We start from the raw sequence: 16,068 nt of genomic DNA, 5'->3' as shown, positions 1-16,068 counted from the left end.
AAACATGCAGAAAAGTTTTTTATAATTGCTGAAATGAAGTAAAAAGGGCCTGTGCCACATGGAATTAAGGAAATGAGACACAGCAAAAACTATGGGGGGTGCGTATCAGATCTTAACATTCTATACACCTCCATACACTGTGTGCATCCCAGGTTTCTGCATAATGGTATAAGCCAGTGCCGTCTGGCAGATTTATAGCCTGGGCAGCAAAAAAGAACATGAGTGTCGGCCTCGTCAGGGCTGTTGCAGGCAGGACACCCTCCAGAAGGATCATTTGACCATTTTTTTCACAAAAGCATTGACCGGGAGGGTCCCTGTTCTGAACTGGACATGCAGATTCCTAGCCATAGGAGGCTGTATGTCATCCAGAAAAGAATCAAAGAGGTACTAGGTTTTTATGTAAAGAAATTCAGCTATTAGGTGTCCGAGTTTGGTGTTCGCCTGCAGATCGACTAATTTGTGTGCCCTATAGGCTCTGACAAGTTGTAGTTGTGATGTTGTTAGGGACACTACCTCCAGGTTGGTCCACAGGTTGGGCATCTCTATTCTGGCACAAGTTTCTTTGATGTGCTTGAACCAAGACAGTTTTCCCACCCCTGGTAAACCCAAGACCCGCTTAAGTTCATTTCGGTAGGATGCTAGTTCAGGAGTTGCCCACAGTCTGCACCAGAAGGTCAGTGGTCTTAAACCTATCTCTTCTGCAATTGGTGTGACTCCTAAGTCCAGGGGCAGAGGAATGAGTGGAGTCCTAGGCGGTAAGCCCAGGAGCTTTTTCACAAATTGGTTTTCTGTTTTGGCCAATCCGCCAGATGGGCAGTGGCCCCATAGTTCAGCCCAATACATTGCAGCACTTCGCACTTGCAGTTTGTATATTTCAACTACAGGACCTGGCGGTGTGTATGAGGGGTTCCTATAGGATTTAGTAATTCCCCCCTCCTGCTGCGCTAGCCTCAAGCCTGCCTTGGCTAGTTGTGGGCCCCAATCAAATGTTTCAGACAGCGTGACACCAAGGTAATCGAAGACAGTCTCCCGCTCTAAGGAGGTAATTAGATTTTAATTAGCACAATCAATCGGGTGTATGTTAAAAAGGACACCTGGTGAGTTAGGTCACAAAGTGTCTTTAAACCTAAGCTGACATTATCAAGCAAACAAACCTTCTACAATGCCTATATTTGGTGATTTGTAGAGAAGCAAGCTCTATATTGACTTGTCCTTTAGTAGTACTTTCTACCATATTATTTCTTACCTCTAATGTAATGAAAAAGTATATTTCATATATACATAAATTTCATATGTATCTGTACGTAAAACTCACCATAGAACTTGCTTTGCTTTGAGGCTGGCTGCCTCAGTGTGAAGTTTTACGATATTACCTTTGTCCCTTACAATAAAAAAAAGCCCGGGATCCACCTTCTTTTCATAATACATTCCATTTTCACGACTCTAATTCTTTGAAGTTTAATCCATATTATATGCCAATATCTTCAGATGTACCTGTCTTTTGAAATGATTCTTGATGATAATTTATCATTTGTTTAGAAAGGAAGCAGCTAGAGTTTCTACTCATCTATCAATATTTCAGCATATTTTGCCCATTATTGTGTTAGTCTGTAAATGACAATCTTGCCAATCTATATGTCCTAAACAAAAAGGATTTTAGAACAGGCTTAAGTTACTGATTTATCTCAGATTCCTGAAAATCCTTGTCAAATCAGAGAGCTTATTCTGTGTCTTTGTTTTTTTTTTTAGGAGTTCAATTAGATAATTTCTCCACAATGGAAGCAAATACGTAGACATGTTGCGTGGTTTATATTCATCTCACTTTGTTATATATTAAATTGTCTGTAAACTCTAACAGGGTGTATCTACTTACCTAAACTATATAGGACTGTTGGTACTGCTACTTTTAAGTGTCACTTTGTTCCAATGCCATTGTCTCCTGTTCTAGAGAGACCACTATGCTATATTGCACAGTTTGTATGAGGCTCATCATTCACCAGTACCTTGATCTGTGTGCACTGCATGGTGCCTCCGACAGGCAACTTGCTGTCTGCATAGTTTTGGTTTCATAAAATAGTCATATTATGCATATGAGTTGATGGCAATTCTGGCCCCAACTGTACTACTTGAATTAATATCACAATCCTCATGATGTGGACCATTTTCTCTATTTATATTGTCCATACAAATATACTGCAAACACTTTGGAAACCATACACAAAAAACATATTCTGCTTGTAAATTACCTTTCAAGCAGCAGAAAATGTGATTTAGGGTTGACATTTTCAGATTCCAATGACACCTTAATTTTCACTAAAGCATTATTTTAGCAACTTTCTGACCTAAATATACCTTGCCCATTTGGTGATAAAGGTTAAAATGACCATGTACAAAACTGATTGACACAAAGTGCTTCTTCATCAACGTTTTTATTGGGGGGGGGGTGGGTTAGATTGATAAAACAATTAAAATGCAATGAAAAGTAGGCATGCATGAAATATAGCAAGATATATATTCTTAATTCTCCATAAAAGAGCAAATGAAAAAAACAGGCATTTTATGAGAGCGTTAACATATTTATTAAAAGAGACATTGATTAAAAACACAGGAAAACAAAGTGACATTTATGAAATAGAATATTGTAACAAATAATCAATTAATGACTAATAAAACCACTTAAGCCTTATATCTAAAATGTACATATATATGCATATTAACTACAAGAAGACATTTTCCATTAGTTAATTTACATAGTGGGATTCCCCGTTAGTAATTGTGTATACCACACTACAGCAGACGGTGTTACATTTTTCAGGAAAATACACACATTCAGAAACACGTTTATCACACTTGCTGAATATAAACAGTCTAGACCTCCATTGCATTTGGGGATGAACTATTTGGAAACCATCAGAGGTATTGCATGTCACACAACATGAATCAGAACTTTAGAAGTAGGTAATACCAGTCTATTGTACTATATTATTTGTTCCAGTATTCATAAATATGTTGTTCCTGGTACAGTTGAATTTCAGATCCAGGAGGACAGATTGGATGTTTCTAATATATTTGGGAAGAGCATTGACAAGTAGCTTTGCAACTTGCCTTAATAATGTCGTCATCAGAGCAATCATCTTTAAATGCTTTACAGTTTGCATATTTATCTTCATAGGGACAGGGATTTGCTAGAAGGAAAAAGAAAGGATGAACAAATGATACAGTGATTAGATTACAAACAATGTTTATTTTTGCATTTCAACTGTTTCTCCCTGCCAGCGTACAGATAGGTGACGGTATTCAGTAATCCACTCATTTAACACCTTATGAATATAAAAAATAGCAGAATTCGTAGAACCAGTATCTGTGGTGGAACATGTTTAACCAAGAATCATGGCCAAATGTCAGACATTTTCCTCCCACATACTGGGGCAACAACAGTTTCTTATTAATTCCCTATTGAACAACTGTTGTTTACTAACTAGGCATAGCCCGCTCATGCTGAGTATTTACTCTTCAAGGCAAGAGTATTTGAAACGTCAAACGTTCATTAGGAGGTAAAAAGGGTTTGCCTTTGCTGTGATAAGCACTCAGTGTCTTATAAGCAATGCTTGTCACAAGTTATAAATGCTCTTCTAAAGTAAAGTAAATATATGTGACTTAGACATGTTATGTCAAAAATGTATTACAATAAATACATTTCAAAGCTATAAAAAATCACTGCTCTCTAAATCAGAAAAATGCAGAACTGATATAATTAAGAAAAAAGCAAGCAAAACAATAATATGTGGCGATAAAAAAGAAGGGCCATAGTACCCCAAAATGCCTTAGCACTCATACTAGTAAGTGGTATATTAACCATCATGGCCTTGAACCAGTGATTACTTTGTGCAGGTGTTTTCTGGTGCTTGGCACTGCCCCTTATTTCTATACACCGGGACGTACTGTAGGATTACACAGCATGGTGGTGGTGTTTGTTTTATTCTTCAGCCAAATTTATCCACATGGTGTTTATTTAAAAATGATAAAGCTAGCATATAGGTGAGGTTGGTACTGGAATTTGGCAGGAGTGGCTGGGTTGTTGTTTGTGCCAGTTCGAGTGGAGTTCTATGAAATCATTAAGGTCCTGGCACCCAATATATTTTATAAATTAAGCACTGCCTTGAACAATCTTCTTATTTTGAGGGTGATCACAGAGACTAGATAATGTTTTGATTCTCTCTGATCTCGTAGGCTTTTTTAGAGGATTTTGAATCCCATGCTCTAGTCAATGGATGGAAAGGTTGCAAATAAAGTTATAATGTATCAAATTAGCTAAGATGCATCTAGTGTTTGTTCTAGTGTTTCTGCAATCTGGAGGTCTTGAGAGTTAGCTCAGTGGGACTGAAACACAACTGAAACACAAATGTACTTCTTGCACTAACTCAGATTCCTGTGCATTAAGTGTACTGATGTCTTTACCTCAATTGTGTTGTCTCTTAAGATGCTGCTTTGCTTAGATACACAGTTTTGCATGTACATTTAAAATTATAAACATCTGTGGGTGAACATGTACAGAAGTATTTAATGGATGCATTGCCAATTTGTCCTACATCTTCAATACATAGATTGTCTCTTCTGCACATAGCAAACACCATAAATGTGAACAGTTATTTGGCTCCAATATAAGCCAATCACACAAAGGCTCACATTGATTATCAATCAATTTCAACAAAAGTAAAGTATATCTACAAAGTCAAATACCAGCATTGAGTTTCAAATCATTAGGTCCAACATTCACTTTGTGTCTGCTGCTACAGCACCCAGTTGTGCTTGATGTAGCTAGTGTGCCCTCACTCTGGCTTTATCTACCATACAAAAATCCTGTTGTGGGTTGTGCCATCCAGTTAACGCACACACAAAGTGCAATAATAACTACTTCCTCTTGATAGCGGTTCTATCTTTGACTGGCACTAGAGAAGAACATGACCATATGATCTGTAGTTATAAAATCGGTCTACATGTCTAGAGTCAAGCTGACATTTTTCACCTCTGTATTGCTTGATGTTTTTCCCACTACAGCAACAACGTGGAAATACATGTCAGGGACACTCTTGCAAACAAACCATCTGTTGCCAGTAATTTCCCTGGGGTGATTGTCCTTTGTTTGCAGGTTCAAGCAAGTTTGGCCACCAAAGCATTTGAAACATTCCTCAGTAGAAGACGTTTGCCATTTTATCACTGGGAAATTTACTTTGTCCAGTCTCTGGTCACTGTCCCTATTTGCAACCATATCATCTATGTTTAGCCTACTGTATAACTAACTTGTTTAAATCAGGAAGATTCTATAGTTGTTAGATCCATTACTAAATAGCATTGTAGAAGGTATTACTTCCATGTAAATGGAGACAGAGAAGTACTTCTTTATATAAAGAATAAAGCTTCTGATGCATAAAGTGTACTTTCATTGTATAAATGCAATATGGTGCAGGCAGACAACACTTTTATCAAACTTATTACTTTAATCGTTCGTATCGCTCTGAATTCTATTTCAAACTATGATCGTTCTCAGTGAACAGGTCCGACTAAGCCATTTCTGGCCTAGTGACTGAATGTACGCTATTAAGCCAATCCATCAGTGTTCCTATAAAGCACGAATTCTCGCCCACAAAGGTCTCAATGTGCTGGGTAGGGGGGAGGGGAGGGGTGGGGAGATGGGTCTGCTGTTTAGTTGAAGAACCAGGTCTTGCGCTTTTTCCTGAATTGCAGCAAATGCCTGAGATGCAGAGGCAGGGTGTTCCAGGTCTTAGCAGCAAGGTAGGAGTAGAAATAAGGATCTTCTTCCATCCGTGGTCTTGCAGATCTGTGGGCTGGTGGCCAAGGCCAGTTGGGTGGATCAGAGAGATGTCTAGTGGGGGTGTAGAAGGAGAGGTGGTGGTTGAGGTATGTAGGTTCAGCATTGTGGAGGGCTCCGCAGGCATGCGTGACAAGCTTGAAGGTGATTCGTTTGTTGTAAGGAAGACAGTGACGGTCTCTCAGGTGGCCGGTGATGTGGTTGCAGTGTGGGATGTTCAGGATGAGTCTGCTGGAGGTGTTCTGGATGCCATTCTGCCAGTGTAGAGTGTGTTGTCGTAGTCAAGTCTGCTGCTGACAAGCACATAGGTGACAATTTTCCTTGAATCAGTAGGGATCCACTTGAAAATCTTATGAAGGAGGCGCAGGTTCTGGAAGCAGGAGGACAAACCAGCGTCAATTTGATGGTTCATTGAGAGTAAGAAGTCCAGCATGAAGCCCAGGTTTCGTTCTTGGTCCATGGGTGTGGGAGGGATACCGAGCACTGCGGGCCACCAAGAGCCATCCAAGATTTTAGTAATGGGAACATAATTAAGGATTGCTGTTCTCTTTACAGGTTCTTTGCAACTCAAGCATGGGGGAATGGCGGTGTTTCCCTGATTAGTGTCCGCATTGAAAGAGACATCAAGAAACACCTGCTGATTTATTGCAACCATGCAAAAAAGAGAGAGATACTGTACTTTCCATTTTGTAAGATACAGGCAGAATCCATTCTTGGGTCTGGTCTAGACAAACACCTCTTGTGAGAGGGTTCTGTGTCATGTTTTGTTTAAAGTGTTCACATTTTTGGTCAGCCCACAGGTGAATTGCACCTTTTTACATATCCACCTACTGTGGTGCTTGGTGACCAAGTAGTCCATCTCTGAGATGGTGCAATAATACATCCTCTTGTTTATTTATGTGGCTGGTGCATAAAGGAATTCCCTGCAATAAATGTTCTGCGCATAACTCCAAGGCAAGACTGAGAGAGGCTGGTTTCAGGAGATTCATTGTTCTTTTGTTGCATGAGTGATTACACTCAAAAGGATTTACTTAGCCCATGAGGTATAATCAGATGTGTGGCATGCCTGCTCCTCTCAGGACCTTGGGGATTCTTAATTGTATTTAAAAGCTTGGACGTTTCTCAGAATTAGACTCTTCATAACTCAAGTACTTTCAGTTAACAAAGGCGAGATGTCATGTTGTGTGCTTAAGTGAACAAAGACTCTAAAGGTCCTTGGCGGACTCCTTACAAGCATTAAATAATTGATTGGGTGGTACTTGGGTGTGTCCGGTCAATAAAGTTCATGAAGCAGTATGTTCAGTTAACGGTTGCATGCAAAGAATAAAGACATGCAAACCAGAGCTCAGTGTGTAGCATGGTCCTTTGCATGCTCCTGAGCTGGGAAGGATGCTACACTAGCTGTTTGACAGGGCTTGTAGCACAGAAAATAGGCATTTGGCTAAAGTCTCAAACAATATCCCTAGAGGTAGGGAGGACGTAGAGAGCTACAGGTTTGAGTTTAAAGCCACATTAATAAACAGGAAAATTTGCTTTAGGGGAAAAAACATGGGAGAACCTTCCCACCTCCGGTAACAATAAAGATGGCAAAACATTCTCGGCAATAGTTAAGAATGATACATTTAATAGGGAACCGGCAGTGAGGCTAGAGCTGAATGTCACTGAAGATGAATGGGTCGCTCCTCCTCCGCACAGCACTGCCTGTGACTCCCTGCCCAAGCTGCCGCTGCTGAGGAAGTTCGAGGCCCTTCACCACCCGCAGGCTATCACCTGCGCCTCATCCCTGGTGGCCAGTGGTAGGCAGTAGGTAGGTTTGTTCATCCTCCGCTTTATTGCTTTTATTGTATTGCCTGTATTTTCATTGTTGTGTCTGTGACTGCTGTTGTCTGTCTTCCCCCACTGCCTGTATGTGGTCAGTGCCCTTTTTTCTTCCCTCTGTTCCCTTGCTGTCCCGTGCTCTCTGCCCGGTTTTCCTTTCTGTTCCCCTCGCTGCCCCGTGCCTTTCTGCCCGTTCTGCTTTCTGTTCTTAGCTGCCCCTGTATTTCTGTGTTCTCTGTTTTGCCTCTGTGCCACTCGCTTTTCAGGTATTTCTGTGCCCTTTTGCCTTCTGTGCCACTTGTTTTTCCCTCATTTTTGTGCCCCTTTTGCCTTCTGTTCTACTTGTTTATTGTGCCCGTCTGCCTTCTAAGGCACTTGTTTTTTCCCTCGCTTTTGTGCCCCTTTTGCCTTCTGTTCCTCTCTGTTCCACTTGTTTTTTTGTGCCCTTCTGCCCTCTGTGCCACACGTATTTCCCTCATTTTTGTGCCCCTTTTGCTTTCTGTTCCACTCGTTTTTTGTGCCCGTCTGCCTTCTGTGGCACTTGTTTTCCCCTCGTTTTTGTGCCCCTTTTGCCTTCTGTTCCACTCGTTTTTTGTGCCCGTCTGCCTCCTGTGGCACCCTTTTTTTCCCTCGTTTTTGTGCCCCTTTTGCATTATGTTCCACTTGTTTTTTGTGACCTTCTGCCCTCTGTTCCACTTGTTTTTTGTGCCCTCCTGCCCTCTGTGCCACTCTTATTTCCCTCGTTTTTGTAACCCTTTTTGCCGTCTGTTCCACTCATTTTTTGTGCCCTTCTGCCTTCTGTGCCACTTGTTTTTCCCTTGTTTTCGTGCCCCTTTTACCTTCTGTTCCACTCATTTCTTGTGCCATTCTGCCCTCTGTTCTGTATTTTGCCTCTGTGCCACTCGTTTTTACGGTATTTCTGTGCCCTTTTGCCTTCCGTGCCACTCGTTTTTCCCTTGTTTCTGTGCCCCTATTGCTTTCTGTTCCACTCGTTTTTTTGTGCCCGTCTGCCTTCTGTGGCACTCGTTTTTCCCCTCGTTTTTGTACCCCTTTTGCCTTCTGTTCCACTCATTTTTTGTGCCCTTCTGCCCTGTGTTCCACTCGTTTTTTGTGCTCTTCTGCCCTCTGTGCCACTTGTTTTTCCCTCATTTCTGTGCCCCTTTTGCCTTCCATTCCACTCATTTTTTGTGCCCTTTTGCCTTTTGTGCCACTCGTTTTTCCCTTGATTTTTTGCCCCTTTTTCCTTCTGTTACCTTCGTTGTCCCTCACCGCCCTCGCTGCTGCGTCCCCTACGGCCCGCCCCCTGACAGCCCACTGCTCATTCGCTGCCCCCGCCTCCCACCTCCCAGCTGCTCCTCCCTCCCACCTCCCGATATATGCCTGTTGCTACGCGGCCCTACTGCTGGAGCGCCGAGGCACGCCTAAGGCAAGGCCTTCTGCGCCATTCTGAGCCTGGACCACGCCCAGTGGCAGAACCCCTGGCCCCCGCACCTGCCACGACGACTGCCGCCACTACGACGCCAGCTCTCTGTACGCGCTCAACTCCTGACGGAGCCACACCTGCTTCAAGGTCACCCTGAAACGCACACACGGCCCCTTCACCTGCCGGAACTGCAGCTACCCCAGCCTCAGAGCCGACGAACCAACCGCCAAGAAAGACCCCAAGTACCTCCGATGCATACTACTAAACACCCGCTCTGCACGCAAGCATGCCGTCAAGCTCTGGGACCTGCTCGACACAACATCCCCGGACGTCGCCTTCCAGACAGAGACCTGGTTTAACGACTCCACTGCCCCCAACATCTCCATAGCCATCCCAGACGGCTACAAGATCACCCACGGAGACCGCACCAACAGTCGGAGGAGGAATCGCCATCATCCACAGGAACAGCATCAGGGTCTCGACTAGCACCAACGACTCGCTCAGCACCGCCAAACACATGCATTTCCAGATCCACACAGACCCTAACTCCACCCTCAGAGGCACCCTCATCTACCGACCCCCCGGACCCCGCTACTAGTTCAGCGACTCCATCGCTGACTTGATCAGCATGCACGCCCTGACCTCCACCGACTACATCCTCCTCGGAGACCTGAACTTTCACCTTGAGAACAACAATGACAACAACTCGATAACCTCGCCAACCTCGGACTGAAGCAACTCGTCACAACGCCCACCCACTCCGCCGGCCACACACTCGACCCTATCTTCTCCTCAAGCTTGTACGTCTCCGTCAGCCACACCACTGAATCCCTCACCACTGCTGGAGCAAAATCATCAAAGACCAACTACATGCAACCCTCACTCACAGCCCACCCACTGAACCCTCCAACACCGACAAAGCTGCCCTCAGTCTCAGAAACTGGATCGAGGACTGCGCCATCACCCTCGCCCCGTTGAAGAAACCCCCCCACAAAGACACCAGCAAGAGGGCCAGCTGGTTCACCCCAGAACTCCTAGCTTCCAAGCAAGCCTACCGGAAACTAGAGAAGAAATCGCACAGTGAACAAAATCCGGACAGCCACGCAGCACACAAGGACGCCATCCGCAACCACCACCACTTCATCAGGGCGGCCAAGAGGACCTCCTCCAAAGACCGCCTCGACAACAACGCACACAATAGCAAGAATCTCTTCAAAATCGTGAAGAAACTCTCCAACCCCAGCTCCAACACCAACGACATCCTGCCGTCGCAATCTCTGTGCGACTCACTCACCACCTTCTTTCACCGCAAGATAGCAGACATTCATGACAGCTTCAACACGCAGACAGCCCCAACAGACCGCAACACAACAGGCCCTCCACACACCATCGACCACGACCCCCTGCTAGCCTTGGGCAGAGTGAGCATCGATGATACCATCAAGACCATGCACACAATCCACTACGGCTCTCCGTCAGAACCATGCCCGCACCACGTCTTCAACAGAGAAAGCAGCTCCATCACACCCCACCTGCGCAACGTCTTCCATCTCTCCCTCGAGACCGTGACATTCCCAGAGGTCTGGAAACAGGCCGAGATCAACGCCCTAATTAAAAAACGTGAGGCAGACCCAAGAGACCTCAAGAACTTCCGGCCCACCCCTCTGCTCCCCTTGCCGGCCAAGGTCATAGAGAAAACCGTCAACAGACAGCTAACCCGATACCTTGAAGAAAAGAGAATCCTGGACCCTTCCCAGTTAGGGTTCTGCAGCAACCACAGCTCCGAGACTGCCCTCATCGCCAACACTGATGACATCAGGACCCTGCTGGACAACCGGGAGACCACAACACTCATCCTCCTAGACCTCTCTGCCGCCTTCAACGCCGTCTGCCACCGCACACTATGCGCACGCCTCCACGGCGCAGGGATCCGAGAGAAGGTTCTGGATTTGACCACCTCCTTCCTTGCTGGCAGAACCCAGAGCGACCGCCTCCCCCCATTCCGTTCCAATGTCTCCGAGATCATCTGCAGCGTACCCCAGGGTTCCTTCCTCAGCCCGACTCTGTTGAACATTTACATGGCCCCGCACGTAAACACGTAGCAAGATACACACAAACTCAACATAATCTCCTACGCCGACGACACTCAGCTGATCTTCTCCCTCACCAAGGACCCCATCGCTGCCAAAGCCAACCTCCATGAAGGAATGAAGGCCATCGCCGACTGGATGAAGACCAGCCATCTGAAGCTGAACTCTGACAAGACGGAGGTCCTCATCTTCGGCTCCAACCCTTCAGCCTGGGACGACTCCTGGTGACCGACGGCACTGAGGGCACCCACAACACCCACAGACCACGCACGCAACCCTGGAATCATCCTCGACTCAACGCTCTCAATGCCCAAGTAGGTCAACGCCGTCTCCTCCTTCTGCTTTAACACCCTCTGCTTCTCAAGATCTACAGATGGATCCCGACAGATACAAGAAAGACAGTCACCTAGGCCCTCGTCAGCAGCAGACTGGACTACAGACACGCCCTCTACGCGAGAGCCCCGACCAAGCTCATCAAGCGACTACAACGCCTCCAAAACATCTCGGCACGACTGATCCTCAATAGACCACGCCACGGCCACATCACCCCCCACCTGAGAAACCTGCACTAGCTCCCCATCAACAAGAGGATATCCTTCAAGCTCCTCATCCATGCACACAAGGCACTCCACAAGACTGGCCTTGCCTACCTCAACAGACGGCTCTCCTTCTACATCCCCAACTGCCAGCTATGCACCGCTGACCTGTCACTTGCCACCGTCTCGTGCATCTGAAGAACAACCACCGGTGGGAGATCCTTCTCCCACCTCGCCGCCAAGACATGGAACACGCTCCCACTCAGCCTACATTAGACCCAAGACCTGCTGACCTTCAGGAGGATACTCAAGACCTGGCTGTTCGATCAGGAGCTGCCCCCCCCCCCCAGCACCTTGAGAACTTTGCGGGTATGTAGTGCGCTTTACAAATGATTGATTAATTGATTGATTGATCGACTGCCTTGTGACCCAAGGCAACAAGAAATACAGTAATCTTGTATCATCAACTAACAGTCTTGCTATCAGCTTGCTGAGTCCTTCTGGAAACTTATAAAGCCCAAAGGGATCCTTATAGAACTTAATAAATTATATTTTGACCTTTGGGTTACTATCTTCAGCTTTACTATGAATTCAGCTTGCACTGCTTTTTGGCACACAGCTACAGTAGTACCCCTTTTTAAAAGAGGTAACAAACCAGACCCGCACTGCTACATACTCATCTCAATGCTTGATTCAATAGTAAAGGTTGTGTACTGCATAGTCATAGATCGAATTGTGGCATGGTCTGATGCACTAATGATCTTTTCAAAGATGCACTATGGATTTAGTGAAGGGCTTGGGATGATGGAGCAATGCCTAAACCTTCCCCTACTAGTCTGCAAATACATCATAGCAAAGGGGGGTGGCCTGGATGTAACTAGCACTTTTTACTATGTTAATTGGTCAAAGCTATGGGGCATTTAACAAATGTGAGCATGGATAAGACCTTAGCTGACTTCCCTCACGCACGTTTTTGGTGAGATATAGTGAAAGGCTAAAATGTACTGACTCATTCACATTAGACTGAGGAGTTGGTCAAGGATGTATCCTCACTCAATGTGTTCCTTCTGTAATCAACATCCTTAACACATTTCTTATTAGTCATGAATAAGATATGCCAAGATAAATTCTAACACCATAGCTGCACTTTTCCATGCCGATGATGCAGTTTTACTGTCTTGGACCCCAATTGCATTAGGAGTCGGATTAATAACTTTGTCTTCCTTATAGACAATCTTTACCTCCACACAAATTTAGCTAAAATATTTTATATGGCATGAGGCCTAAAGATCTGCAAGACCAGAGCCATTTCCATGAAGGGAAATAAGATTGGGGAGATGAATTACTTTCCCACTTAGGTTTAACGTTTGATTCTTGGAGTTCTTGGTCACAATGTTTTGCAATCTGGTGCTGAAGGTTTGGCCAATGGGTAGGCAATATGTTTAACTGTGCTCAGAAAATAGACAACAAGCTGACCAAGGTTTTTCTGGATATATATAAACTGAAGCGCCTAAAAATCTAAGTTTATGGAGCAGCTACTTGGTGCTAGTGGCCTAGTTTCATGGGGAAGAAAATAGTTTTTGCAGGAATTCCTTAGGCTGCTACACAGTAGTCCCTATGTTTTCCTTCACACGGATCTGGGTTTAGACTACGTGAAATACCATATCAAATGTGTCCCAAATCTAATATTGGCTCTCAGTTTTGTCAAATCCAACCTCTACAAAGGCATATTAGATGACTGCTTTGTGTGCGATTTTGGGTGCACAATTCTTTGATTTCAGCATATTAAACACATAGAAAATATTATAGTTAGACCAGACCTATAATATTTGTAATGTGTTTACCATCAGTGAGAAATCATGTGTCAAAAATTGCTTTAGAGAGTATATCACTGAGAACAAGGAATTGTATTTAACACTGATTTCTAACCCTTGGGAAAAATACTTTTACGATAATCTGTGGGGCCTATGTGCAAATAGTACCACTTTATTAGATACCCTTTGCCGGGTACTGCCTGCTCTTAGGAATGATAGATTTTATTAATGTGAGGCTAGACATAACTTTTCAAGAATGCTTCACAACTTACAAGTTTGCTGCTTGGTGGGCTTTTTTTGAGTCTGCAATATAATAAGATGGTGTAGGCCAATATTGTTTTAAACGTGCCACGGTTAACAAACAGATTTCTATTATCTTGAATGAATTTGAATGTTCTTCTTTTAAGATTATTTTCCAATATTAAAAAAAAAGTCGACTTGACTTGAACTGAACTGCTCTGTTTTACATATTTATGCTTTTTTCTCCTAGACTCAAAGAAGATACAAATCCCTTACTAGAAAAATACACCATCTCAGGATAATGTTTCCAAAAATATAAATTGCACATGAGCCTAAATATAAGTGGAAAGTTCATGATCTAACTAACAGACATCAACCTTCATAACTTTACCTCATTGTTTGATATCTGAGACTAAAAACTTCCACCATGACTAGGAATCTTAATAAGGTGCCTATCACCTCTACAGAAAAACACCTTTGTCTCACTCTCTTTCATTTCCATATTTCCTCATTGTCACTACAAACCCCCATGGGAATGAAACCAGCCTACATAACTCAAACTAGCCAGTAACAATGCTACTCTAACGCAGAAACAGAATTAAATATTGTTAAAGATCAAATCCCTGTTGCCACCATCACTTCCTAATAGAAACGCACGCAGTCAAACAAATTACAGTCCAGTCTGCTTACACCAAAACAAAAGCACACATTCTGACTCTCCAGTGAAAACCTCAGCTACTCGTAGGCATAATTCCCATTAGTGTTCTTACTACTGGCCTCATAATTTATTACCGCCACTCACTATTGACCTGAATTGAAATCTCTTAATTTTTCTCCAAAAAAAACTGCTGGATATTAAACGGAAGCATATGAGATAATACAAGTTCTTGAAAAGACAGTTTCTTTCTCTTTCTTCCCTCAGCCCTCTCTGCCCATTGCACCACACTCAACACAATAACTACTGAAAAGTCCCATCCTTTCCTCCACATACATTCCTTACAATGCCCTTCATAAACACTAATAGTCCATAATATCAGAAGTCACAGCACATTCTATTTCTACAATCGCCAGAATTTGACATCCTCAACACAAACGAAGATGAATCTGTTCAAGCAACCTAAATGGGCAATCACCTCTCAACCCAGTGAGTCATCTCTTAAATATCACATGAAGGCAGCCATTCCAAACTCTAATGTGACTGATGACCGTATCTAAGACTATGACTATGACACTTCTCCACTCAAGGAAACCTGGTTCTGTTTATCCTCAGAAAGATTATCGGATCTTATCATACTACAAGGATACATTATATATCACCACAGAGCAGAAAAACTTGTGTAATTATTGACCTTCTACACATGATATTCCTTTGATACAAGCAGATAAGATTAATAAACGTCTTTATTTTTCACATTATTGATTACAAATTAATAATTTAAACAATTGAGGTTGAATATACAATACTCTCTCCTGACAGGAAGAATAATTAGTTAAATCAATAGTTTTCTTAATTATAGCACTGATCAACTCATCTACACTTGTGATCAAATTTTCTTGGGCAATTTCAAACTCCATTTCCGAAAGCGACTAAGACACCCACACATCTCTCCTCAAATCCTTTTTGTCAGACATTAACCTACTACTACATTCTACCTACTCTGTCCCATTAAGGGCTCTATTTTGAAACTCATTTTCATAAAGAAAAAACAAATGCAAGTCTTCAACTTTCTCAAATTGACTGGTCAAAATCCCTACTTTATTCCTTCTAGAATACTACCATTAACACACATCCCCATCCTAAATCAGAGGGGGAAATGGCTACATTTAGAGACATCAAACAAAGTAACAAATCATCCCTAGACTCCTTTCCACTCTATTTAAAACTACAAGGAGCTATATGGTGACCTCCTGCAAAACATCACAGCAGTAAAATAATGTGAGCATAAGTATTATAGACAAACTAGTCCCACCACTTCCAAATTAAATGGATCTAAGAAAACCTAGAGTTGGTACGAAGGTGATGTAAACAATTCACAGAGTCAGTTCTAGCTATCCTATTTTCACATATAACAACACAGTCTCTGCCTTTTCTAATAAAATCTTGGCATGCAAAGAAGACAATGGCCAACTAGCTACCTTGTTAGATAGTCTAGATTCTCTGCACTGTGGCTTGGGTACATAGCATAATTCTGATTAAGTGGCTGTAATTCTGAATGCTACATAGTGCAACTGTGCTAGGGCCTGATGTTTTGGGCCTCTTTGTTCAATGCTAGCTTGATGGGTTTATGACATTTCCAGCTAGAAAGGAGATAGTTTG

The 16,068-nt window shown here is 43.3% G+C and overlaps 1 protein-coding gene across 1 annotated transcript in view; it reads right to left on the bottom strand.

Annotated features, from left to right (window-relative positions):
- Positions 1–3,060: 3,060 nt before the first annotated feature.
- Positions 3,061–16,068, bottom strand: part of LOC144762223 (cysteine-rich secretory protein 2-like) — a 119,068-nt gene continuing 106,060 nt past the window's right edge. Inside the window, exon 7 of the mRNA XM_078647371.1 lies at positions 3,061–3,185. Coding sequence (XP_078503497.1) covers positions 3,061–3,185 — 125 coding nt within the window. The remainder of the gene's footprint in view (positions 3,186–16,068) is intronic.

The sequence above is a fragment of the Lissotriton helveticus genome, chromosome 6 (assembly GCF_964261635.1).
Source record: "Lissotriton helveticus chromosome 6, aLisHel1.1, whole genome shotgun sequence".
In the NCBI taxonomy this organism is placed as follows: Eukaryota; Metazoa; Chordata; class Amphibia; order Caudata; family Salamandridae; genus Lissotriton; species Lissotriton helveticus.
The sequence above is the reverse complement of the archived record's forward strand: the minus strand, read 5'-3'. Positions and strand labels throughout refer to the sequence as shown.